A 25,934-nucleotide genomic window follows, 5' to 3' on the forward strand; every position below is an offset into this window, starting at 1 on the left:
CAGGCAGAAGCTAATGTATGAGGGTATACAAAGCAGCTAACTCTGTGAGCAACCGACAAAAAGTAGTTAAGCATTAGGCATGTGAAATGTAGACTAAACCTTCCAGAGTAACTTTATTAATTAATTAAATTAATGCAAATTAAATTAAATTTTTTTATAAATTTCATTTCGAGAAATTAAGATTAATCATATATAATTTTTACCATCAAGGCCAAATTTTAGCTAGAACAGAATAAAAAATGTGAAAAAAATATCTTAAAAAAGAATGTAATTAATAGAAACTGAAAGTAATTTTAAGCTTTAAATATTTTTAAAATTTATTTTTGTATTAGATTTTTCTTTTTGAAATTTTTGTTGGTTGTATTCCTCAGCGTTTCCTTTTGCATCGACTGGCACGTTGAGATTAACTTTCCTTGCTAATTTACGGTGCACAAACACATTTGAAGCACATTAACATAGACGAGTGTCACGAGCGACTCGTATGAGGCAACATTTTGTTGCAACTGCCATTCGCGAATTATGAAAATCAGATTAGGGGGGAAGTAATGCATTAGTATTTTATCTCTGATTACAGTGCTTCAATGAACCGCGCTGTGCTTAATGTGTACAATGAAGCAACATCGTAGACTGAAAAATAATAGTAAGCGAAGAAAGATAAAAACGCTAAATTGAATAAAGGTCAAATCAGACCCATGAGAAAAATATCTTAAATATATTATTGATTCTATTAACTATTGATAGATTAATATCAACGCTTACTTAAATTTTTGTTAGTGTAAAAAATTTGTTCTCTGTGCAGGAGACACTTGATTTGCTTTCAAGTCTCGGTTGTCTTGTACACATTTAAAATGTTGTCATTTTATATTAAGCTGAGAAACGGGCAATCCATATCACTTGCGCCTCTTCGGATCGGTTTGAGTTCCTGTAGTTATGTCAGTTCCACTAACAGCACTAAAAAAGAAATTTCATTACAATGCTTACCACGTGGATTAAGACTGGAAGTTTCTGGCAAATCATCAGAATCTGGATTTTCATATTTGCTTTGAGATTTGGCAAGGGCTGTTGTACTTTCTATGAAGTCCTTATATATGGAAACATTAGCGTCTTGTGTTCCCTGAAAAGATTCACCTTCCCTAATATCTGTCTGATTTCTCATAAATGGTTCTAACACGTTCGTAATAATTGATACGACAGATTCTTTTTGTTGCGGAACCTCCATCGCAACTTCCTCCTTTTTTGGCAATTTTGTGTCAGCCGGACTATTAGCCGTAGTTTGTGCGAATCCAGTCAGAATATCCATTGGAAATGGGTAGACAATCGTAAGCTTGCGTTCATGGCAAATTGATGTTAAGATCTGCAAGTGCCGTAACTGTGGAAGTGTTCGATATACATTCGTTACTTTAAATATATGTCTGATACTCACCTGCAGAGTAATTTTATTTTTGGCCATCACGTCGGATGCCTCCTTCAAAGCTTGCGATGCATTAAGCTCTCCTTCTGCAGAAATGATCTTCGCACGAGCTTCCCGCAAAGCCTCTGCCTCGCTGGCCATGGTTCGATGAAGTATTTCCGGTAGATTAATGTCCTTACTAAGCATGTACATAAGAAGCATGTGGGAGGACTAAGAAATTGATATTGTGGTACTTACAGTGCAACTCGATCGATTTTCACACCCCACTTCTCAGAAGCCCGCTCGACAGCAATGCCTATTTCTTCGGACAACGTTTCCCTGGAGGTCAAGAGTTGGTGAAGTTTTTTCCCACCCACGACATTACGCAGCGTTGTCTGAGCTATGAGGAGAGTAGCCTCGTGCACATCATGGATTCTCACTGTCGAACTCAACGAGTTAATTATATGGTAGAACACCACACCATCGACACTAACTGTGACCGAGTCTTTGGTGAGCATTTCCTGAGTGGGGATGACCATCACTCTGGTACGCAAGTCCACAATTCTGTAGGAATCGATGCAAGGCAAATACCAGAAAAGACCCGGCCCTTCTGCTCCTCTCCTAAGCGAGATAATGTCATGCAAGAGAATATAATAAGTCTGAAAGTCTTACCTTACTCGCCCTAGACGAAAGATAACTGCTCGTTGATATTCGGCGATCGTACCAGAACAAAAAAACATGCTCAAGGGAAAGGTGATGACAACGATGAGCCAAGATAAGCATATTGCAATTTTCTCAAATGTCGAAATTTGTATCTTTTTATGCAGATTTAGATTCGTAGTTATGAACCAATCATCTATTCCTGCATATCCTGTTCTTGATGTCTGATTAAAGTCATTCGACGTCGGTACGTCTTCGTCTTCTCGTTTACCGTCCATAGCAGCTTTGTCATCCATATCGTACTGGTGAATTGCGTTGAATAGCGCTTACAATAAATTTTGTTTTCTGCGTTAATAATTAACGACATATTTACAAAAGTATTTAGTGCCCAATAATTCTTAGAGTTATTGATTCAAAAAAAAATTTCAACTTATTTAAAATGATGTAGATGGAATGTAAACGTTATACTGTTAATAGTTTCATGCAACTCAAATTCGGTATTCGATATTCCCCACATTGGAATTTTACTGTTGAGAAGTTTTACTCCTCTTCGTTGTAATTTTTCTCAAATACTGTCGACTGGGATATTTCTTCGGCTCGGGGCTTAATGATCGGCATAAGCGACCCTGCGGCTAGAGCTCCGCCTTTCTTACGATTCTCAAATGGCGACAATATCTCCAATGGGAAAGGATAAAAAATCGTGACCATGCGTTCATGGGCAATCGATGTCAAGATCTGCAAATGCCGCAGCTATACAGTTTTCAACAGAGGTATGATTGGTTAGCTACCGAATATTTATTTATTTGAAGGCTGCACTTACCTGTAGAGTGATATTATTTTTAGCCATCACGTCGGATGCCTCCTTCAATGCTTGCGAAGCCAAAACCTCTCCTTCCGCGGAGATGATCTTGGCACGAGCTTCCCTCAAAGCCTCCGCCTCGCTAGCCATGGTTCGATGAAGTATTTCCGGCAGATTAATGTCCTTCCTAAGCTTGCACATAAGAAGCGTGTGAGTAGACTAAGATATTGTGGTACTTACAGTGCAACTCGATCGATTCTCACACCCCACTTCTCAGTTGCTCGGTCCACAGCAATACTTATTTCTTCGGACAACACTTCCCTGGAGGTCAGGAGTTCGTGAAGCGTTTTCCCGCCCACGACATTACGCAGCGTTGTCTGGGCTATGAAGAGAGTTGATTCATGCACATTAGAGATCTGTATTGTCGCATGCAATGATCCGGTGATATAGTAGAAGAGTACTGCATCGACACTAATTGTGACCGAGTCTTTGGTGAGCATTTCCTGAGTGGGAATCACCTCCACTCTGGTACGCAAGTCGACAATTCCGTAAGAATCGATGCAAGGCAAATACCAGATAAGCCCCGGGCCCGCGGGGCTTTTCCTAAACCGGACAAATTCATGCAAGAGATCATATTAAGTCTGTCAATCTTACCTGACCCGTCCCAAACGAAAGAAAATTGCTCGTTGGTATTCGGCGATCGTAGCATAGCAAAAAAATATGCTCAGGGGAAAGGTAATGATAGCGACGATACAAGATAAGCATATTGCAATTTTCTCAAATGTCGTGCTTTTTCGGTTTTCACCTATCAACGAATAAGACGGTTAACAAATATGGATAGTGGAGAATGTGGTTGTGGAGCTTTTACTTGTTTTAATGTATTTCTTTCCTTCTCTACGCTTAGAGGAATCCTCCGATGGTTCTGATTTTATTTCAATCCTCTTCGATTCTTCCATAACTAGTAATTTTGCAGAAGAGTTTCGTATTTGTAAATGTGATTAATGAAGCTTGGGGCTCTTGACTTAATATATTATTCAAAACATTCCATGTACATATTTTAATTTGATCAATCTTAGTTAGTTTTTCTTCTAAGTTAGATCGAAGTAGTTTGCTTTTTTTGTAGTTGAAGTGCAGCCTATGCCTGCGAGTTTGCATAATATTTTGGGAAGAACTATATGAAAACTTTTAAATTTATATGTAGCAGCATTTTGAACAATTTCACAGAATGCCAAACTTTGGGCAAACAAATAAGAATGCTTGAACCAAGTGAAGCCGACTAAAGGATATTCTGCAGAAAGTCTTTATTAAGCGTTATCAATTTCTATACATCACAGAAGATTAAGTTAGTAATTATCTGATGCCTCCGAAAATATCCAATTTTTTTATCAACTGTATAGTGCATGAAAGCATTATAAAACAATATACACTATGGTCAAAACAGCCTGTGCGGGTTAGAAAAAATAAGTTTGTCACTGAAAGTTGCCAAAAAGTTGGCAGTCGAAAAACTTAAAACTTTTGTTTTCTCGCCCACATTATTTTCTTTTATTTTTTTGGCAAATGGCAAATGGCAAGAGACAAAGGCCAGCGGGTGAGCTGGCATGGATGTCGCTGGTATGGGGGATAATAACTTCGGAATGACTTTTGTTGCTTCCTTATAATGCATTGTGCGGCAGTGGCAGCTACTAACTTTTTCACTCCGTGACCACATGTGCCAGTCCGAAAGTTTTTTCTGTGCTCCACTCAGTTTCACCCGCTGCCAGATTCATGCGATCCCATCATAAAGTAATTTATGTGATTTGCTTCTACTCGTCCGATTGCAAATGCAGCGCCATATGGCCAGCACCAGGCAGACATCCAGCCAGCCAGCTAGCCAATTGTCTCGCCGAGCACACAGAAAATTACTCTATTATGTTTTCGACTCAAATGGGACGCATTCACTGATGGAGGAATAAAGTTATTAGTCCACAGGGAGTAGCTGACCACAGCATATAAAGTAATTCCATGAACCGACTAAATGAATGTCACATCGGACTAAGCGAATCCGTCATTGTCAGCATTTGTAATGGAATATGTCTACATGAATGCATATAGTATGCATCGACTTTATGCTGACGCTAAGCCGCTTAAAGTCTTAAAAGTGTATGGGAATCACGCAGCAGCAGCAAAAGAATACTTAATTACCATTTGTAGCTGACAATTGGCGCAATTAGTTGTAACTTTAAATGGATTTACAGGAATCGATGAAATTCTATTTTAAAATATAATAAGTGGATTTAGATAAAGTGTGTGAAATTAAAACCCAATGCATCAATAAAGGCAGTCTAGAAACACTTTATGTAGATACAGTTTCCCTGCTTTTTATGAAATATTTGAAGCTAAAAGATGTAGAAGTTACTTTCCCTTACTTGGGCCAAGCAACCGGAGGAGCTATGTTTAACACTGTAATATAAGAGCGGCACTTGGCCCATTGAACTAGCTTCGTAAGAGATTTATATTTGCAAAGACATCATTCGTTCCGCTTGATCATTGTACGAACAATATAGCGAATATTTATTATCATAGAAGCCTCATCGAAGAGCCATTCTTTTATAAAATTGTAATTTGAGTTGAGTTAATTTACCTACATTAGCAAACCAAGTAACCTACACACTAAAATGTTGATACACACACTTTCTCTTATAACATTTCATCATTACAAACAGACACAAGATACACACTGAATAAAAAGTTACAAATTTCTGAGTCTTGTAACAAAGAAATTTAATAATAAAATTGAAAATTGAAAATTGAAAAATGAAAAGGAGCAGAGATGAGGAAGCATATATGTCGAGGCGCGAGGCCTTACGCATAGGTCACATGGGTGAGCCGCTACCCAAATGTCAGTCAGAACAGAGCTAATTGAGTAGTATTTAGATTTCTCGTCGCTGCGCATTACAGTTATTGAAATTGTATTGGCATGCATGAAGGATGCATTCGAACGGGTCAAGATCTCCGTGATGTTGCCAAAGCTAATTCAGGACCGGGCAATGGTGGTTAAGGTGCTGACTGGTACACCGTACGAGCCGGCAATAAAACTGGTAGACGACTTTATGCGACGACGCGATATTATAGTGAGGGAGAAGCGGCCGCCACTGATGGATCACGGCATGATAAAGATCATAGATTATTTTCAGCGACATTGCCAAATTCAAGCACTGTTCCCCGGACTAACGAAAAACACTTCCGAGAGGGAGCAAAAGCTACTAACGGCCTTTGCTAAACTGATCGACGTGGCCAAAATCCATTTGGACCGGGATGCTTATGAACACATACAGAACGAACGCACATTGCACAAAGTACTCAAGGATAAGCAGAAACTTTGGCTTGATATACAAAAATTGCAGAAGTTAATTGAAGAACACCGGGAGGAGGAGAAAGCTCATTTGCACGCAAAGGAAGTGAGTGCTTTAAAAACGATGGAAGACATTAAACAGAAAAAATTACGGAACGACATGAAAATTGAACGGGAAATGTAATTTATATATATATATATATATGAATTTATATATTTCATTTATTTATTTCCACTTAGTGAGCATTTTCGACGAGCTGCGCGAGAGAATGAAAAGGCAAGCCGAGAGAAACAAATCGAACTGTTTGAGGAGCTGCAGAGAGTCAGATACGAAGATGCAAAGCTAACGAAGACCAGCAAAAATAATGAAAAGGAAGCTCGCGAAGAAAAGTAACTAAGAACTTAACCATATCATTTAAATTGTTTTTTATATAAATATATCACAACTTTCCTTATAGAAACAAATACGAAATACAACTGCAGAGCATTATTAAGAAATATGATACGTTGATGGGTGAGAAGTTTTGTGAGAGTCTGGAGCTGACGGATCAGCTCAATGCGGCTAAGAATGAGCTCAAGGGCTTCATGGTTTATTATCGTAAAGAGAAAATCATCTACGATGAGATCGTGATCAAACGCGAACAGGAGGAGCAGCGGCAAAAGAAAATAGCTATCATAAGTTACATGATGAATCGGGCTGCTCGCAAAATTCAAACATATTGGCGCTCTTGGCGCAGGAGTATGAAGAAGAGGAACAAACGTGCCAAGAAGTATTAAACTATATGATCTAATTGAAGAGGGAAATACAGGTTAAAACAACTCGTAGAAAACTATCAATTGTAGATACACAGCTAAGAACGTTGTTCTCAAAAACAAATAAATAAAGCATAGTGAGTGGGTAGAATGTGTTTTTGTGTATGTTTATTGAGAAGCAATTTGGAATGTTCAGCGGAGCAGCTTTGCACGACGCGTCGCCCGGAGCATCTCCTGTTCGGGCTCGCTCGACTAGAGCTCTCTTGTTATTTTTAGACACACACATGCATAGTTGATATTTTATTTTATTTCATTTAATTTTACTTTATGTTGTTTCATACACCATGCAGATCCCAGTGACAAAGTTGCCGACCGCCCTGGACAACCCGTATGAGTGGATGCTCAAACAGCTACATGATGTGCCAAATATCGATGTTGGCGATGGTAAGCATTCGAAGGCGCGCAAAGGCATTTAAATCAACAATGGATGCCTCCACAGTGCGCTCCATTCAAATACGATGTGTCATCCGTGTGCTGGAGGAGACCATGGATAATGTGAAGAGCGCCTTGCTGTTGCCAAAGCTGCTGAGCTTGCCGCAAAATGCGTTCAAGGTCTTGATTGGCAGCAAGTACGAACCAGGCAAACGTCTGGTGGACGACTATATGCGGCGACGACAATTAATTGTCAAGAAGCAGCAAGCCCCGTTGTCTGATCAGTATCTGATCAGAATTCTTGATTACTTCCATCGAAATCCTGATGTATTCAATATGTTTCCGGATGTTACATTGACGCCCGAAGATCATCAGATGCTAAACATCTTTGCGCTGCTCTTGCGAATATCCAAGATCCACTTGAACCGCAGCTCAAAGACTGAGATAAACCAGGAGCGCTTACTGCAGAAGGTCTACCAGAAAAACGAAAAGCTCAAAGACACCATCATACAACTGCAGGCCACGCTCGAGTCACAGAAAAGTCAGATGGAAAGCAAATTGACAACAAAAGAAGTTTATCTGCAAAAATGCGAGCAGGCGTTGGAGCTTCAGCAAAAGGAACACCTGAGGCGCATAGAAAGTGAGAGGTGTGTGCGTATGTTTGTGTGCGCCAAGAACTATTTAATCTAAGCAGCTCTACAAAATCTTCACAGTGAAAAATGCAAATGTCTTATACAAGAAAATCAAAAAACCATTGCGGCAAAGCAAAACCTGCTCGAGGCTGAGCTGAAAACTTTAAGCGAGACTTACAACACACAAACCAAAACAAATGGAGTTGAATGTAAGCGTGTGTATGCGGAAAAGTAAGTAGACATCTGAAATTATTATATAAGAAACATATGTATGCCTATGTATATAATGAATACGTGCCCAACACCAGAGTCAAGGAGCAGATGCAGGCTGAAGCCGCTATCAAGAAATATGAACATACAATTGGCAGTAAAATGCTTGAATGCTTGGATATCGAGGATCTTTTTAGTGTGGAACAGGACAAATTGGACCAATTGATGTTGATCCATAGCGAGGTGGAACGTGAGTACAATAAAATTGTTGTAAGTCGTGAAACGCTGCAGGAGCAGAACAAGAAAAAGGTGATTCATTTGTATATGATGAATCGAGCGGCACGCAAGATACAAGATTATTGGCGACGCTATCGCAAAGCTCTGATCATGAAAAGACGAAAGTCTAAAAGGAAATCCAAAAAATGGGCTTAGCTATATTATTTAGAAGAACGAAGAGCTTAAGAAGATTTTTTCAACTGGATTGAAATAATGGTCTTCAGCTCTTTGGGAATTCCAATGTATAACTAAAAGTCTATGAATATTAATACGATCCTATTTATAGACACTATTTGTGACTTGATTTTCGGAGCACTTATTCCATGCATTTATGTATAGAAAGAGGAAAAAATTTAATTAATGCAGGCGTCGAACAAATAAGATGGAGATGTGGCTCGAATGGCGCTGGCAAAAATTCATTGAAATTACCGAGCGTGAAATGAGCAGCTGTCACTGGAGCACAAAGGACATTGAGCAGACAGACCAGGACACGCAAGCATACACAGACAAACACATACACACATATATATATATATATATATATATATATATATATATATATATATATATATATTTATATACATATATATATATGTGTGTGTGTGTGTGTGAGTGTGAGCACACACAGAGAAAGGCAGACGTGCAGACAAAAGCTTGACAGCTTGAGATAGAAAGCGAATGGCATTTGAAATTTCATTAAATTTCCCTTTTTGGTGCACTGCGAGAAGTCGCGCCATGGAAATTCTCGCTGCTGTATTGAGACCGACTCTAGATATATGTACGAAAAATATATATATACATATCTAGGAAAAGAGAGTCAATAGCCTTGCGGTACTTGCGGCCTGTAAAAGTTTCTATTCAATTAAATGATGCCCATCAGTTGCCAAATTCGAAAGTTCACGATATTCTCGATTCAAATGCAGCTGTTCTTCATTTGATACCGTTGAATTTTCTATTCCGTTGACCGCACGCCGTATTCCATGCTCGGAGTATTTCGCTTTCTATGCGTCGCCATAAATTAAGGCTGAATAAGCGACGCTTTTAATCTGCGTAACTTTGGCGGAGGCAGTGACTGGACACGGCCGGGACACGGCCTGGACGGGGCCATTGTAATCAGCACATTGTGCTCTTCACATAAATCCGGACAACTCCGATAAGTCCTGGGCCAACGTAAACAGGCTGCAGTCGGAAATGGTCTGGCAACGCTGCTGGCGAAGCTACGTCAAGCGCAACCTGAAAGATGAAAATCCCTCGCTTCAAATGGATTTACGCGCACTCGCAAAGTGCCGGAGTGGAAAAGATGCCGTGACTGGGCGTGAATAGTACTACACGTCTTGGACCCGCCCACTTGCCACTTGCCAGTCGCCCATGCTTCTGCTGCAGGATGCGTAAATTTGCCAAGCTGGAAAAATATGCGCAAATGTGTTGGCATTAACAATACCTCAGTCAGGGGTGGAATCGGATAAAGAACTCGCTCGAGCACGGCCATTGCACCAGATATCAGCAGCTGAGCGAACTCCTACAGCTGCCTGACTATCCTTTCTGCTTAATTTACTTCACATAAAGCGCTTAATATTACGAATGAAATATTTTTTGAAAGCTAACTTAGCAGTTAAGTACTTGAGCCAGGTATTTATTGAAGGAATTCTTCTGTGCTTTAAAGGTATTGAACAAAGAAGTATGCTGTAGTCCGAACGTTTTAAATCTTTGATCAGCATGCAGAAAGAAGACGATAAAGTATGAAAAGTTCAAATTCATACAATGCAGTCAAAGCTGCGCAACAGGAGGACATAGCAATGGTTTTTGAACTTTTAATTAAAATTTGCGAATTTTCATAATGAATGCAGAATTTGGATCATATTAAGTTTCCATCTACACTTAAAATACAATTTTCAGTTTCTAAGAGTTAAAAGGCAATGCAAATATTGCAAATGTTCAAGGGAGCAAATCCTCATTTAATGATATAAAATCGCACTCTTGGCCAAATAGTGTTTGGGTTTTTAGAATCAGTTAGGCAAAGTGTAGTCATGCATGGAAACATTCACATTTGAAAACAGACGGTACACGAGTGCATGTAGTAGTAGAACAGAGTATCTGGCACAATTTATGGCACTTACATGTACACACACACACACAAAAGAGCAGAGACATGCAACAGCCACTAACGAGCCAGTTTGGGAGAATTTTCGTAATTTTTGTTTTAAATTTTAAAACTCGAGGCTGACGCTTCGCATTCATGCCTTTCACTTAATTTATTATACGCTATCTCTCCACTGCCTGTCTCTCATCCTCTTATCCTCTTTGGCTGGGCACTCTAAGCCATGCCAATAATTCGCAGAGCACTCTGCAGCCACATGCTATGGCCAAGTCCATGTTGAGTGTGCGCATGTTTTTCTCGTTTGCAAATGGATTCCCGGCTGCATTCGGCCAGAGTCGCATATTAGCTGCAAGCCAGCTCGGCTAGTTTGCGCCAACAACTACAGGTACACGCCAGCTGACTGCTAACCGTAACCCATAAATGGCATCTACTGCCAGTCGATTGAGCAGTTAACATGAAATGGCTCATTTTACGCATAAATAACTGTTGCTCTGCGAAGTAGGGACTTGCTAAAGGTCTTATTCGTCTGCTTTAATTAAAGCCTTGTGTACTTAATTTGAAATCACATATACGTCTTGTAATTGCCCAGTAGGTTGCATAACGTAATTTCATCATCATCTTTATTCGCTTCTCCAAAGTGTTTCATTCCATTTTATTCCACTTTGTTATGTACAATTGTTGATTTTTGTAAATTGCTGATCAACAGCTATCAGTTTTCGCTTGTTCCATTCCATTTTGTTCCTATGCAGCTTAAAGATCACTTTCTCCAGTTTCATTCCATCCATTTAGAGCTGAATGCTAATCTTTAATAGCTTTGAGATCGTTAAGCAATTTTAGCAAATTTTATTTGATTCCATTTTGTTCCACATCTATACAAAAGTTGATCGAGTGTTCACATAAACGAGTTGTCCCTAATTTTGATGAGTATTGATTAATTTTAATTAATATATCTACATTCCCTTTTCATATCTTAATTCCATACCATTCCACTCTTCACTACTTCACCATCAATTTGTTTCATTTCACACTACTTACCAAAAATCTACTTTAAGTAAATGTCTACTCGCCTTGGCGCCAACAACCTTTCGCTTGTTTAACCTTGAAGGTGTTAAGATTAAAACCAATCCACTAAGCATATATATATATATATATATATATATATATATATATATATATATATATATATATATATATATATATATATATATATATCCTTCTCAAGGGCTTTTTCCGTCTACTCTGATATTGTTTAATAAAGCAGCAGCCCTCGAAAATGAGCAATAAAAATGGTTTAATTGGAATTCTAAACAAATCGCATTGCATGTTAATTTAAAATTGCCAAATGCTGCCGACAGCCGTCGACCAAGCCACCCATTAAGCGACCCACCGAATTACATTCAATGGGTATAAAATAAACCAATTTCCCGCCGCATCGCCATCGGCTATATGGTCTATATTGGGCTGTTTGGTAGTCGGCCGGGTGACCGCACGCCGCAGGGCTTTGGGCGCAAGGCGCCAGGCGCAGGACGCAGGGCGGCAGGCACGGATACGAAAGTTCCGTCGAACATTTTTACCATGAATTTGTGTAAACTTTTGGCGCACAAAAGTTGTATAAATGCGCTCGAATTCGAGTCGGAAGCATAAATTTCAATATAGGCAAAATGTCATGCATCCGCCGCATGGCCGAAAATGCAGCGCGCAAATTGAAACAGAAACAATTTCGGTCCAAATTTCTATGCCAGCGGCACGTTTTAACCCAATTTTTGGGCCATGTACGCTGCTCGTTGAGCCACGTGCTTTTTAATTGAGCTCAAAGCGCCCACATCTAATTATAATTGCCGATGTGTCCTTGCGGCTGATGTGTGTCCACCTCCTCTCTGTCTCTCGCGATCTCTCTGTGCACACCAGCTAGCTATGAGCCAGACAGCGCGTGGCATCGCTTGGCAGTATATTTCAATGTTATCTAGCAAGTCATCGTCACGTTTACAGGTATTATCATCGGCAGTCCAGACCTCCGCCGGCACCGCTGCCTCGGACTGCCATCAACGCAGCTGACTGCGTGTCAAATGTCAAAAAAAAAAAAAAAACGCAAGAAGAAGAGGAAAATTAGGAACTCAACGAAAGCGAAAATTCCATTTTTCCACGTCAAGTTTTCGACACGTCGAAATGTCGCGACTCCGACCGTAAAGAAAAATACTTGCTTCCTGCCATTTCCTTGCCTGCAACCATCAACATTTGCCGCAAATTAAGTTGCACATTTAGTTGAAGTAGTTTCCTACTTGCCACCACAGAATTGCGTGCTAGGCAAATAAATATAAAGTGCTCGAACTGATTAACTGCTATATACCCTATGCGGTCTATGCTTCACTTGAGTTTTCTTTTAATAACAAAATTATAAACCTGATCAATAAATCAATAAATATGGCCAACGTGAGCAAGTTTAATGAACTCTAAAAGACTCAAGAAATTTGAGCTATATCCCCTAACTGAAAGACTTTTACTCCTTCCAATTCCATAACATCCTCTCAATGTCTAGCAGTGGGCATAGCCAACGACCCAGCACAGATAGCGTTGGGTTAGTTTTTGTTTATTTCTTTGGATGCCATATTCATATATATACATATATATAGTCGCATATACATGCAGACATGTGTGTGTGAAGTGTTTCGATGCGGAAAAATAAAATTTATGCGCATTTGGGCGTTTCTACATTTGCCAGCTGTGCGCCAAGCATTTTTCATTAAATATCTCATTCAGAATATACTGAACACAACTACAAAATGGAATTTAATTTAATAAAGTCTTGAAATCTTTATCATACAAGAAATTTGAAAACAACAAAAACATCAGCTCCCACAATGCGGCGCTTGAATTCTATTTGTAAAATATACCCAGACAGCGTTGCTTGCGATCATTGGCAGCGCGAGATTTGTACGCGATGTCCCAACGCGAAAATCGGCGAGGATCGGAATCACATCCACAGCTCCAACAGCCCCGACCACAAGCTGATTACAATTGAAGACTGCCAGCGCCTGCAGCGAGAGCTGCAAGCTCCCATTTTTAATTACAACCCGGCCATGAATTCTATGACCTTTTTGCTGATTTTCCTTTCCGTGGCGCTTTGCATTGGTTTGATCATTTGGTTGCTGGCCAGAGCTTTTGTGCTCAAGAATCCGCCGCCCTGTCCAGACGACTGCGTTACGGCACCCCGATCTGACAGGCACTCGGGCGGCCAGACATCAAAGGACGGCATTTTGCAGCAGATGCAGGACAAATGTTTCGCATCAACGAAGGGGATCAGCAACGTAGACAAGAAGGCGTTATATGTGCCATCAACATTTTGGGAACGTTTTTCAATAAAAGGACCCAAGAGCTTGGCGAAGGGATATGAGTTTCAAGTGAACGAATCTGAGGAAACAAGTGACGTTGAATCGAGTGCCTATCAAACAGATGAATTCCAAGACAAGTCCACAGATGAGGAGACATTTAGCACAACTAGCGACCTATCCGAAAGAGCCACTGCACTTATAGATCAATCCTCTATAACCATGAGCATACAGAGCGAGCCACACAAATGCGATGATTCCATTGGTAAAATGCCAACAACTTATGAGCCAATGTCCACGACTCAATCAAACACCCAGGGCCGCGGCAACATACGCTGGGCGAATTGGCTAAGACGAGGAAAGCAAAACGATTATCAGGTGTAGCTGAGCAGCAAGTAGGCATAGGTTCACATCACCTTATATATTTTTTTTGTATTGGCATATCACATTTGTACTCATTAAATAAAGAGCAATGAATCCAAGTTGCAAGCAACATATTAACAGTCCCGAGTGTCAACAGTGGATGAGCGAAGTATTCGCCCACTGCAATCGTCTGTTGGCCGACAATCAGCTCGAGTTCTGGGACGAATGGTGGCTCCATGAGCAACCGCTACCATCCTATCAGGTGCCGCATCTAATGTCCGCCAACCAATGCCACAAGTTGAAAAAGCAGATTCAACGTGAGATTGCTGCAGCCGCCAACTTGACACCAGAGCTAAGTTTCGATTTGGAGCACATGGACTCCAACTTGCGCTTGCTGCTCGTCATATTTGTTCTATGTGCAGCGCTGGGCATCATTGGGTTCATGGTCTGCCTGATAAACACCACACTGCGACGCATTGCCAAGCCCGACCTCAACGGTTGCGAATATCAAGGTACTGGCTTCCCACCAAGCAATTAGAGATCTCCCATTCCCTTTAGCATTCCCGCGTGGCGCCTGCAGCGCAGCCCAGCGATAATTCTTTAGCAGCCGCAATGCGCTCGCCCTTGACTTGACCATTGACAGCAGCGACACATCACAGGGCACGCGTGACCAAAACTCGAATGCGAATCCCAACCGAATCCAAGAAGCGCAGCCAAAAATAACGACAATTAAAACAAAAACAAAAAAAGCAAGTTGTGCTCAATCGCGGCCAAGATTTATGAAATGTGTTCCGCAACGGTTTTTTTTATCTTTTTATGTTTTAACTCAGCTTGTTTTTATTTTTGCGGGCCAGCAAACAACAAACAAACAGGCACACAACAGGAGCAGAACACTAGGGCATATAAATAACGCCCCTGTCAAGCACAATGGCTCCAAATGGCAGATTTCTTGCTTAAACCTGAATATATATGCATATGTATATATATGTATATATTCATTTGCTCAAACCCCAAGGCAGTCTGCATGGCGGAATTTAATATTCTGATCGTGATCATATTCATTGCCTCAATCATGGGCTCCAGGAAAGGCTGCAATACAAAGAGCTTCCTGATCTCTATCCACTATTTGTATATTTTATATGTTAATATTTATATGTTTAAAATTGATAAATAATTTAATTGTGAGCTTATCGATTTTATTGAAATATTCCAGGCATTAATAGTTTACTAAAATGTTAACTTTTCAATAAGATAAACTTTCGTTTGATGAGAATGGCGAAGGTAGCCCATAGTTGGAATACCCAAGGATATCGTTTCAAGGAAACACATTTATTTGAATCAAACTTTAGCTGCGTGCTATAGCCTGTGGCTGGCATCCATGTAAAGTTTCAAGTCCTACCTAATTGTTACAAGTTCATATATATGCGAGTTCGATGCTTTCATTGACACACAGACACCCACATTCAAGCGCACTATCAACATTTGAGTGTGCAACGGCCTATAAATCCGCATCTAAGCCCAAAGCCAAGCATTTTTCACAAATGCAGCGGAAAGTCGAAACTAAATTGTAGCGCATAAATAAAAATCAATTGAATTCGATTAATTGTACATTCCAATAAAATGCTGGCAAGCAACTTGTGCAAATGTTTTTCATATTTATGCTTATGATTAAATGATCGCTCGTCCGTAAAATGGCTTTACTATATGCACTTCCTTCTAATACTCTTTCTGTATAAAGCGGTCTCTTGACTGTGTACATGTTCGTTGCGGAAAGCGATATACCCCATGTTCCAGGTATAGCTCTACTTCAACTATTCCACTATTGACCTTCTGCTCAACAATCAAAATTTCCTTATTTTCCCTCGAGCTGCAGTCAATCAATCAAACCAAAAAGCATTTTTCGGTCTAATTCAAACTCTATTGGCACTCTAAACAGAGTATTGGACAGTCGATTGCATTCGACAGCTTTCATATTCTCTTCGTTTTGTATTTGTTTTATTTTACGAATTTATTTTTGGTGCCCGCGACGTCCCAGGCAACAAGCTCGACACTTAAATCACAGTCGCTACTGCAGCAAAATTGAAAACTTTCGCCATATTCCCGTATGTGACACACATATATTCATGTATGCATGTGTGTATGTGAGTGTGTGTGTGTGTTATGTATGTATGGGCGGCTTGTTTGTTTTTACTTTTAATTCATTGGACAGTGCAGCTGCCGCAATTGCAGACCCATATCCCGGACTCAGACAGAGACCGGGTCACAGCGTGACTTTGATTTATTTGTTGGTTTTCATGCCCAAATGGAATTAAAAGTTTAACATATACTGCGTTTCAATGTGAGCAGCAAATAAAAAAAATAAGAGCGGAAAGAAGGGACAACATTTCATGTAATTGACAAATTGATTTTACTTTAAATGTCAATATCCATATGGTGTATGAGCGAAGCTTTATTAACAAAAGCCATTCGGATTATAACAAAAAGGTCATGATAAATTACGTATACGCCACCGCAAACGAGTTTGTTTATTAAAACTTATTTCATTTGTCAACGCATCAATTATTACGAGATATCATCTGAAGTAAAAAGTCTTTAATGTGAAGATCCTCTCTTTTTTTCAGCGTTCATTCAGAGATTAATTGTTGGAATTTAATAAATTATATTTTAATTGTTTATTTCATTTTTAAATCTGCTTCATATTTCTTTGTCTCTTTGTTACTGAGCACCTATTAAAGTTTTATTAATTGAAGAACTCATTAATGTCAATTAAAATATTATTCTTATTGAAAAATGTCAATAAAGTTGTCATGAAATTGACATTATATGTTGGAAATAAATTTTAATTAATTTGCATTTAATTAAAAAGCTTGAGTTTCTGTTGATTTGCGCTGCCACCAAACGAGTTGTTCGCTTTGTGCATATGCTTAATTAATGGTATACCAAAAATTTCAATAACCGATGTGAATTTAATTCCTGGTCACAAGCCAACATTGCAATTTATAGCTGGATCTATGCTTAGTTAACTTTGCGGTTCTCGAGCAATTTTTAAAATTTTCATATTAGTTTGCCGGGAAAGCTCTGCAAACAATAAGCGAACTTGTGGCTCAACTTGGAGTGGGTGTGTGCATAGATGGCTGACTTTCATGCAGCTTTTTTCTTTACAAGAACTGACTCGTTGATTTTGTGGCCAGCACTCATTAAGCCAACATGGCCGGGCAACTCTTGTCCCTGAAGCCCTGACCAGCGGCCTGCTTGATTGTTAGCTAAGAGGAGGAGCCCTGTAGTTTTATATGTGCAGCATGTTGACGTGAGTTTTTATACTCAAAGCTGATTTATTTCTTATGGTCATTGTGCCTGCTTCAGCTGCTGCTACTGCTGGAGCTCACATTTCAAGAGCTCAAACAAAACAGGCAAACAAAAACAACAAAAATAAAAAACAGAGCCAGCTGAAAAGCAGTATGGAAAATATTAATAATCCGCGTTGTCTTCACAGCCTTCTTCATGTCCACACAATTTATTACAGCTCGCATTTTATTTATGATTACGCAAATCAGCATCCGTTTGCCCACTTCATATCTTATTTAGCACGCAGAACCCACCAAGGTCGATTGGCTTTAAAAAATATACAAATACACCTGCAGCATTAACAGTCTGGCAGTGCAAAGATTGCGTGTAAACTCATAATATTTTGCCTGAACCCAATGCAAAAATAAACATGGTCATAAATTATTCAATACACGCTCTTCATGATTTTTTCCACGCATTTCCAACCATCGATTCCACCAAATTTGTCAGCGTCATGCAAATCGCGTCGCATCGTATTCCAATGCTTAACTCTTAAGAGTATCATCATCATCATCATCATCAACAACATCAACATCAGCTGAGCTGTTGGTTCACTTGCTTGTGATGGATGTTGATTTCATTGAATTTCAATTTTATTGCATGCACAAAATCATTCAATGCTCCAAGCCTTTTCGATTCATATGTCTCAGTCAAATATGTTTTGTACTCCAATATAAGCAAAAATATATTCCATGCCGGAGATTCGCCCGTAAATTTAAATCTCTTCGGCACAGCATCAATTTTGACGCTTCAAAGCACTATTGTTGAAGCTGAGTTGTAAGTGAAGTGTGTAGATTTTCTTTACATGATTTTATTTATTAAATAACAGGTATAAGTATTTATGTTTTATGCTTATCAAATATATATAAATATTTGTCTAATATATGTATGCCAAGAATTAATATTGTATGAGTTGAGCAAATTAAGAGCGGCCCAATAGACTAGCTTTGTAAGAGATTTTTGATAAGAGATTGCAGTCGCCCGTTCCGTTTTCTCTGTAATCATAACTTGTGTCTTCGTTCTCATTGCGCATCGGTTTGATCATACATTCTTCCATAGCATAAGAAGAGCGAGCAACTATCGTTCGATTTGTGCAGTTGCCCGTGCGTCGACAGCTCTGCAAATTGCCCAGATAAATTGAATATATATGTTCATAAAAATGCTCTCAATTAACTTAATGCTGCTCTATAGCATAACAATATGTATATAATAATTTCCGAATATATTAATATATCCAATACTTTTAAAGCTCTTTAGTCTCTTTGGTATATGTTTGGCTGAAAACCAATCTCATATGTTATTATGTTATTACACTAAGTCAAGCCCAGTTTACTTACAGCTATAAGCGATTAAAAAAAAATTTTTGAAACTTTATTTCCACTATAAGCCACGTCTTATGCACAGAGTCGATTGCATTCTAAGCTTAAATTTTATTCGATTTGTGTTTACATGTTTAATTAAAGAAATTTGCAATGTTGAAAGCAACAAGTTGAGCGGATTGTGTTTGCTTGGTATTTTATTTTATTTTTAATACGTTTAATTATATCTAAGAATTGTTATAAAGTTATGAAATGTTTCAATTTCATTCAATGCTTTAAATGCATTCAAAAGCAAATCTTAAACTTTAAATGAGAAATATAATTTGACAATATTTATGTTTGATTGCCTTGTCAATATTTTACAGCAATTGTTTATAGTTGACTAAAGCAAAATATTTTATATTTATATGTCAATCAGTCAGCTTTTGATGCGAGTTTTAACCTCAATTAAAATCAAATAACTGAACTGAGCATCGTTTTCATTATGTGCCAATCAGCTTTCACAGCAAATTAGCCAGTCAAACGGCTCAAACTTTCACAGCCAGGCAGATGGAGGGGGAGACGTGCAGGAAGGCAGGCAGGCGGCAAGGCAGGCGAGACACGAGTTTGCCCTGCGGTTCTTTAAGAACACACTTACATGTGCTGACATACGCACTTACACATGCAGTAGTCCCTATATGGATAGATATCTAGATATGTATATGTGTAGCATAAAAGTTTTCAAGCGCTGCGTCTTTTTGGGGTGCGAGCAGCCGCTTTTAAAATGTCACAGGGGCCACAAAACTTTGACGGCCACACAAGCATGAAAAAGCCAAGGAAATTCAAACAAAAGTGCAACAACTTTCCCAGTGAACAGGGGCACTGCTGCCGCCCCCAAAGATTAGCCTTGAAAGACTTTGCCTTGTCTCTCATTGGACATGCCCATATGCTGCTGATATCTGTATAAAAATTGACGAGAATCCCGTGAGCTAATTGAAACCCTTTTTTTGCAACAGATCAAAAATTGTATCCTATTTGAGTCGCTTTCAGCTCAAATAAACTGATTAATGTTAATGTTGGCAATTAAAAAGCGTTAAGGGCTTGAGGCTATTATGTATCCAAATGAATGCGGATTATAGTCGCATTTATTTGCCTGGGTAGATATACTTGATCTTATTAACAGGACGGCCTTTCAGTTGTATTTTGTGCGAAAATTGGCGCCTGCTTCGACGCTAAGTTGACGGCAAGTTCTTAATCCGCGGCCGGGCGACGCCCTTGGCGCTATTTACCAGAGCTTTCCCTTCACTCTCGTTGGGCATCCCTCGCAACCTATGTCGCGTTCAGCGAAGCCCACAAAATTTGGGTTGACATAGTTGTCCGGCTAAGCCCCAAGAGAAGTGTACAAGCATTCGTCATTTGACATGGCTAAAACCAATACCCGCTACCAGTTAATCCCTATTCGCCGAGGCCCACTAACTGCCCAGTCCGCATGATGTAACTGCAATTAGCAGCAGCAACAACAGCAGCCACCAGAAGTGTAATTGCGAATGTTTCTATTCCACTTGCCCATACAGGCTTGCGGCACTTTCGATTCCGTTTCGTAAATCCCCTTCCTTGTTTGTTATTTGTTTTGTGTAAGGACACAACTGTTGCATCCGCGAGTACGCACTGCGCATGACTGTTCCCATCGCACAGCGCACTGTTAACCGGTTCAGTGCAGCCAACTGTACCCACTTTTTCAAAAGCGAATTTCTTAAATAATTTTTTGTTTTGCTGCTACTTAGGCAGGGATGGCGTCTTTACTATACTTGAAGACCCGAAGGTTAATTATTATTGCAAATATAACCAGAAAACATACATATTTAATGCTTATGATATGAAACGAGAAAAATACTTTTAAATAGATAAAATAATCTGTATACGAAAATATACATAAATAGTGAAAAAGAAATCAGTCTCTAGAAACAAATGAATTGAAATTATTAACATACAAAATAAAAACTTTAAATTCAATTGTTTTTTTTTAATTAAGTAAAGTGTCCCTTTACTAATAAACTAGGATATTGAATAAGTAACGTATTCAAGTAATGTTTTCCACCTCATGCCTTTTATTAAAGCAGGAATATCTAGGAAATGGAATGAGATATGAGAGAAAATAACTAGAAATATTAATTTAAATTCCAGTCTAAAAATAAATAAAAACCCAACAAAAACAATTTGCTAAAAAACTACACACGTTCACTGGCCTGGAATTTGAATTTGCATAGTTTGCTTCCACTTGAATATTTTTAGCTAAAAATAGTTCAGTTGAAAGCTCTCAATAGAGGAATTATATACAGAAAGTTCAGATCCCTGTCATGATATCTAGGCTCTTGTCAAAACAATCATATAGCATCGGATATTTTTTTATAGTTATACAAGCTTATGTTATAATAAAGCAAAGAAATACATTTTGTATATCAATGAAACGGGATTTATTTATCTATTTATTATATAGAAGGGTTTATGACATTAATTAAGGATTTCATAAGATTTTCTCTTAAGTTTTTTCAAAATTGTTATAAAAAGAAGCTCTGAAAATTTATGATCTATGCACTAAACGCAAATATGTTAATAATTTAAATATACTTAATCCAAAACTCACTGCCAATACAAGACAATATTTTGCAGATATTTGAATAACAAAGCCAACTCAATAAAAACTCATTCCTAATACTTATGCTAATTTCGAGTTAATTAAATTGATATTGATTTCGGCTATTGGGCTAATTAAATGAGAGCTGAAATTTACGAATGAGCCTCGAGCCCTAATTAAACCGCAAATAATCTCTCTTAGCGCTCTCTTCAACTCCAGTTTGCCGAGCTGAGCTTAGTCGTATCTCAGACTTGAAATCGATTCGTATTCTTTTTGAACCTATGTCAACAGAATCGCAGCATGAAACGAAAGACCATGTAACGTGCTGTGTTTTTGGTTTGATTTCGTTTGCAGTTTTACTAAACAACCTTTCACAGCTGTCAGTAAATCTTTACGAGTCAAAAAAATTCGCATGTCAGGCGCTAGCAACAGTATAGACGAAATTAATTAAAAAGTTCGTCATGAAAGCAGACACTGATTTTGTGCGAAAAAATGGCTACTGCTCGAAAGAAAAAGTTTACTTAAAGCTAGTCATACTTTATATACCTTTAAGCTAAACTAGAAAGAAAATGTTTCGATTAAGCTAACTTAAATGCTGGAGAGAGTTTTATTCTAAAATAAGTTTCTATGTTTTAGATTAACTTTTCTTTCGTCGTGTAACTGGTCTAAAGACATTTTCTGCTTTTCTTAGTTTTTCATTAATATGACATTAAAGTAGTCAAAGGGCTTGCCGACCAAATCGTAAGCGCATTTCATTGCGGATTTCCAATTTGAAAGATAAAGTGCCCAATAAGAGGATAGAACTAAGTTTCCTTCTTCAATCAAAGCAACTGCTGAATGATAAGAGGCAAATGTCTTTAAGACAAAACTTTCTTGTTAACTGCTTTAACCTTTCCTTAGACGTAAAACTCAGTGTAAACCTTGAGATGCAAAGTGAGCTGAATAATTCCAATAGTACGTAAATCAAACTAATCAAAAATATTACATTAAATAGGCTTTCAATGTTTGTTCCGCGCTAAGACAAAATCTTTCAACTATTAATCAAAAATATTAAATTGAATGAATTTTAAATTTATTCGACTAACAGAATTTAGGTTAATGCCGTGCTAGTCCTAGTTCAATAGGTAATCCTTTGTTGACTAAGTTGAACGCCAAGCCTTGTGCCAAGTGGCCAAGTGGCAGTGAAAATGTTGGCTTTGGGCGCGATATGCGATATGCGATACGCGATGTAGGATACGCGATGGTCTGGCGACCTTTGTGGCCAGGGGCCAAATGGGCCAGGCGAACGCGCTCGTCTGTCGAGTGTATTGACTTCTTGTGCTGTAAATTGGGTACGTGACTTGACAATACGTTGACGATGGCAACGACAGCCGCATGAAATGCAAATTCGGCAACATTAAGAGACGCGACAGCTGAGCCCCAGCCAAGTTTTTGCGTTTGCCTCTTTTTTGTTGAGCTTAAGTTTCCATACCGTGAAGGCTGCTTGTTTTCATTAACTGGCCGTTGGAGCAGCAACATAATGCGAGCACGACTGCTCGTTAGTCCAACTTGGCGTATGAGCAATCGATTAAAAGTAATGCGACGACGACGACGACGATGAGGACGATGGCAACATTCAATTTACAGCTGCAGCGCGGAGCAATCAACGTTAAGCGTTTAGCTGCGCTCCCTTCAATCACTGCTGTCAGAGCGGATGATAGCAAAATTAACAGCACAGCATATTTGTAGCAGACGCTACATCGATTCAGAACAGAGCAATTCACACACAGAACCAAGTATTTTCGCGTAAGCGCATCTGCGTGCTTAAGAATCTATATCTATATCTGAATCTGTATTTGTGCGTGTGTGCGTATGTGTGCAGGATGCCCAATATGCAGTTGATTATTGAGCGCGGCCTTTGGGATGCAGCTTTTCTTTTTTTAACGGACCGAGCTACATTTTTCCTTTGCTTTATCCTTGCGTTGCCAATGACTCGGCTCGCATTGTTGTTGTCTGAGGCTGCGTTGCACTGTGTGCGCCCCACAAATAGCTTTATTGCGCTTTTATTTAGCCAGCTTCTGCATCGTTTACCGTTTCAATTTATCGGCTCCGTATGACGCTTAACTCTGTGTGTGCCTGGGCGCTGAAAACTGCTCGAACTCCTCGTTTCAAATTGATAAATGTTTACACTTATTTCAGCCGCGCAATTATTTGTCTCGGCTTTTCTCTCCGAGTATTAAAAAGGTTATTTGAATTGTTTTAAGTTGCCATTCGGATTGTAGCTTATTCTGGCAAGTAATTGAGCTCTTATAGTTCAATATTAAGTTATGGAATATTGCTGTTAATATTTTAAGAATTTTATAAATATTGAAATAAAATTGATTTACATATTTACACATATAAATTTTAAAATATTTTTAAGTGTTAACACACATAAGCTTATTAAATACATATTTTATTAATATTTATATCAACTCGTATTAATTTACCTTATACTTAAAGAAGAATAGTTTCTTGACTAAATTTATTTCGTAAGCTTTGTAAGCTCTACCATCAGACGCCATAAAGAAAAGGATACAACTTGGGTTTTATATCAAAAAGCTTTTATTAGTTTTTCCAACAAAGCTTTTTGGTGGAAACTTGTGGAAAATCAAGTAAAAGTATTTGCTGAAAGCTTTTGTTATACAAAAGCTTTTTATAACACCTTTGCTGAGACAAAACATTCTAAATACGAATATAAAAAACTTAAATAAACTCAATGCAAGCGACTTTTAGAGATGTTCTTTGCTAGAATATATTTTTGTTTTGTTTAATAGAGTAAGATATTTGCAACAAACATAATTGTTTGTAAAAAAAAAATTTAAAAGTATGTTCACCTTTATGCATTTGCGCTTTAACAATCCCGCCTATAGGCTATTTTTATTGTAATATTCTCAACAATCAACCAGTTTGAGTTTAATCAAAAGGGTTCCATATCCAATTAGCCTACCCAAATAAGGCCAGGGACCCAAAATGTCGCCTGTCAATATAAGGAAGTACACACACAGCACACACATGTCTGATATGAAAACAGTGTGGAAATATTTGTGCTCCTGTGTATGTTATGATGAAAATCATGGTATAAATATTGTAAGTACAGGCGTTGCATGAAAATGAAAAGCAACTGCACAAAGAGCGACTAAAAGTTACTCCGTAAAACTCAATTTAAAATAACAAAATGAAAGCTAGCAAACACGTATAAAATTCAAAAATATTACCTACTTGTCTAGCCTGTACCCTGCAGCTACCCGATGCCTAATTCTTTGCTGGGTATTGAAAAAAAAAGAATGCCAAACAAGCAAAAATAACAATTCGCACAGTACGCATACAAAATATGAGAGACCATATCAAAAGAATGCCTCAAATAACTTTTTTTTTATTTTATTTATTTTTTGTTTTTGTCGTGTGTTTTTGATTCGCTGCGTTTGTTTTTTAGCATTCTGCCGGAATGTCCTTATGAGGGCGGACTTGGACACACGCGGTGCGGCAAACCAGAAACCTTTGCAGACCCCCTAGCCGGCTCGACCGCCTGGATTTACGATGCTTAGATGGATGTGAATGGATCTGAACAAATGGTATGCAATGGAACGGGTCGTACGTCTGACTGCATGGCTGGGGCTGGCACATGCACGTGGCGGCATGCGCAAAACAAATTCAAATTCAAATACAAATTCGCACGCGATTTGCCATGTGGAAACCATAAAAGCGCTTCCAACGATTGGATTATGGTGTGAATCGAGTCAGAGCCACCGGGGAATTGGGCGCATAGCCCTTTTACAACTGATTACAAGTTTCGGCTGGGCGCCCGGCTATCAATAGCAAATTTATTTCAGCACCCACACACACACTTGGGCACAAACTCACGCACACCTTGGCAGCCTTGAACTGGCCATGACTTCTGCATTTTGGCTAGATTTATTCTCTGCTTTATTTTTATATCACAAACTTTACGAGCTGACTTGCAAATTTTTTCAGCTCAAGCACTCGTATATTCAAGAGTCGTTCATAAAGGATTTCCAGATTTCTATTTCGCTTTAAGCTAAAAAAAAATCACACCGCTCGCCTCCAGCTAGTGCAGTCTGATAATATTTTCCAGCCATAATCCTCAATGCAGTGTAGCTGAAGAGCTCACTCTTATCAACTATTTTGCATAATTCATGCTTTTATTAAATATTCAAAGGCAACAACAATCGCAAGCGGCGCATCCTTAGACGTCCTTTTGAGCGCTTGTCAAATGACTGTTGTAAACTAGTGCTTTATATTCATTTATGCCATGCCAACTCGCACTCGATCTCGAACTCGAAAGTAAAAGCAAAAACAGACTCCACCTGCCCTCACCTGCTCTGAGACTGCATAATTTCCTCAATA

The 25,934-nt window shown here is 38.8% G+C and overlaps 6 protein-coding genes across 6 annotated transcripts; 4 read left to right on the top strand and 2 right to left on the bottom strand.

Moving 5' to 3' along the window:
- Positions 1 to 339: 339 nt before the first annotated feature.
- On the bottom strand, positions 340 to 2,361 carry LOC111592395 (band 7 protein AGAP004871-like). The gene is made up of 6 exons (XM_023304571.2): positions 2,063 to 2,361; positions 1,649 to 2,011; positions 1,424 to 1,589; positions 982 to 1,369; positions 760 to 922; positions 340 to 627 (listed from the first exon to the last, which is right to left on the bottom strand). The coding sequence occupies exons 1-5, from the start codon at positions 2,344 to 2,346 to the stop codon at positions 891 to 893; spliced, it is 1,233 nt and encodes a 410-aa protein (XP_023160339.2). The 5' UTR covers positions 2,347 to 2,361; the 3' UTR covers positions 340 to 627; positions 760 to 890.
- A 212-nt stretch (positions 2,362 to 2,573) lies between these two features.
- On the bottom strand, positions 2,574 to 3,896 carry LOC111592398 (band 7 protein AGAP004871-like). The gene is made up of 5 exons (XM_023304574.2): positions 3,718 to 3,896; positions 3,504 to 3,654; positions 3,090 to 3,452; positions 2,871 to 3,036; positions 2,574 to 2,800 (listed from the first exon to the last, which is right to left on the bottom strand). The coding sequence occupies exons 1-5, from the start codon at positions 3,803 to 3,805 to the stop codon at positions 2,591 to 2,593; spliced, it is 978 nt and encodes a 325-aa protein (XP_023160342.2). The 5' UTR covers positions 3,806 to 3,896; the 3' UTR covers positions 2,574 to 2,590.
- Positions 3,897 to 5,551: 1,655 nt separating this feature from the next.
- LOC111592397 lies at positions 5,552 to 7,077 on the top strand. Its single transcript, XM_023304573.2, has 4 exons — positions 5,552 to 5,709; positions 5,763 to 6,360; positions 6,421 to 6,570; positions 6,639 to 7,077. Exons 1-4 carry the CDS (start codon positions 5,643 to 5,645, stop codon positions 6,955 to 6,957), a joined length of 1,134 nt encoding a protein of 377 aa, XP_023160341.1. The 5' UTR covers positions 5,552 to 5,642; the 3' UTR covers positions 6,958 to 7,077.
- Positions 7,078 to 7,156: 79 nt separating this feature from the next.
- On the top strand, positions 7,157 to 9,010 carry LOC111592396 (dynein regulatory complex protein 10-like). Its single transcript, XM_023304572.2, has 4 exons — positions 7,157 to 7,377; positions 7,433 to 8,012; positions 8,079 to 8,228; positions 8,306 to 9,010. Exons 1-4 carry the CDS (start codon positions 7,278 to 7,280, stop codon positions 8,637 to 8,639), a joined length of 1,164 nt encoding a protein of 387 aa, XP_023160340.2. The 5' UTR covers positions 7,157 to 7,277; the 3' UTR covers positions 8,640 to 9,010.
- A 4,328-nt stretch (positions 9,011 to 13,338) lies between these two features.
- Positions 13,339 to 14,383, top strand: LOC111592382. The gene has a single exon (XM_023304556.2). It carries the CDS (start codon positions 13,440 to 13,442, stop codon positions 14,289 to 14,291), a length of 852 nt encoding a protein of 283 aa, XP_023160324.2. The 5' UTR covers positions 13,339 to 13,439; the 3' UTR covers positions 14,292 to 14,383.
- On the top strand, positions 14,356 to 15,316 carry LOC111592383. Its single transcript, XM_023304557.2, has one exon. It carries the CDS (start codon positions 14,380 to 14,382, stop codon positions 14,806 to 14,808), a length of 429 nt encoding a protein of 142 aa, XP_023160325.1. The 5' UTR covers positions 14,356 to 14,379; the 3' UTR covers positions 14,809 to 15,316.
- The last annotated feature ends 10,618 nt before the right edge of the window (positions 15,317 to 25,934 follow it).

This window comes from Drosophila hydei, unplaced genomic scaffold, assembly GCF_003285905.1.
Source record: "Drosophila hydei strain 15085-1641.00,03,60 unplaced genomic scaffold, DhydRS2 tig00000063-arrow-pilon, whole genome shotgun sequence".
NCBI classification, from domain to species: Eukaryota; Metazoa; Arthropoda; class Insecta; order Diptera; family Drosophilidae; genus Drosophila; species Drosophila hydei.

Coding starts and splice junctions, on each gene's coding strand:
- LOC111592397 (XM_023304573.2), top strand. CDS start 5,643: ATGAAAAGGAGCAGAGATGAGGAAGCATATATGTCGAGGCGCGAGGCC. Junction 6,361..6,420: donor ATGAAAATTGAACGGGAAAT/GTAATTTATATA, acceptor ATTTCCACTTAG/TGAGCATTTTCGACGAGCTG. Junction 6,571..6,638: donor AAGGAAGCTCGCGAAGAAAA/GTAACTAAGAAC, acceptor CTTTCCTTATAG/AAACAAATACGAAATACAAC.
- LOC111592398 (XM_023304574.2), bottom strand. CDS start 3,805: ATGGAAGAATCGAAGAGGATTGAAATAAAATCAGAACCATCGGAGGAT. Junction 3,655..3,717: donor AAAGAAATACATTAAAACAA/GTAAAAGCTCCA, acceptor ATTCGTTGATAG/GTGAAAACCGAAAAAGCACG. Junction 3,453..3,503: donor TTTCGTTTGGGACGGGTCAG/GTAAGATTGACA, acceptor TGTCCGGTTTAG/GAAAAGCCCCGCGGGCCCGG.
- LOC111592396 (XM_023304572.2), top strand. CDS start 7,278: ATGCAGATCCCAGTGACAAAGTTGCCGACCGCCCTGGACAACCCGTAT. Junction 8,013..8,078: donor AGGCGCATAGAAAGTGAGAG/GTGTGTGCGTAT, acceptor AAATCTTCACAG/TGAAAAATGCAAATGTCTTA. Junction 8,229..8,305: donor AAGCGTGTGTATGCGGAAAA/GTAAGTAGACAT, acceptor GCCCAACACCAG/AGTCAAGGAGCAGATGCAGG.
- LOC111592383 (XM_023304557.2), top strand. CDS start 14,380: ATGAATCCAAGTTGCAAGCAACATATTAACAGTCCCGAGTGTCAACAG.
- LOC111592395 (XM_023304571.2), bottom strand. CDS start 2,346: ATGGATGACAAAGCTGCTATGGACGGTAAACGAGAAGACGAAGACGTA. Junction 2,012..2,062: donor TTTCGTCTAGGGCGAGTAAG/GTAAGACTTTCA, acceptor TATCTCGCTTAG/GAGAGGAGCAGAAGGGCCGG. Junction 1,370..1,423: donor AAAATAAAATTACTCTGCAG/GTGAGTATCAGA, acceptor ACACTTCCACAG/TTACGGCACTTGCAGATCTT.
- LOC111592382 (XM_023304556.2), top strand. CDS start 13,440: ATGCGGCGCTTGAATTCTATTTGTAAAATATACCCAGACAGCGTTGCT.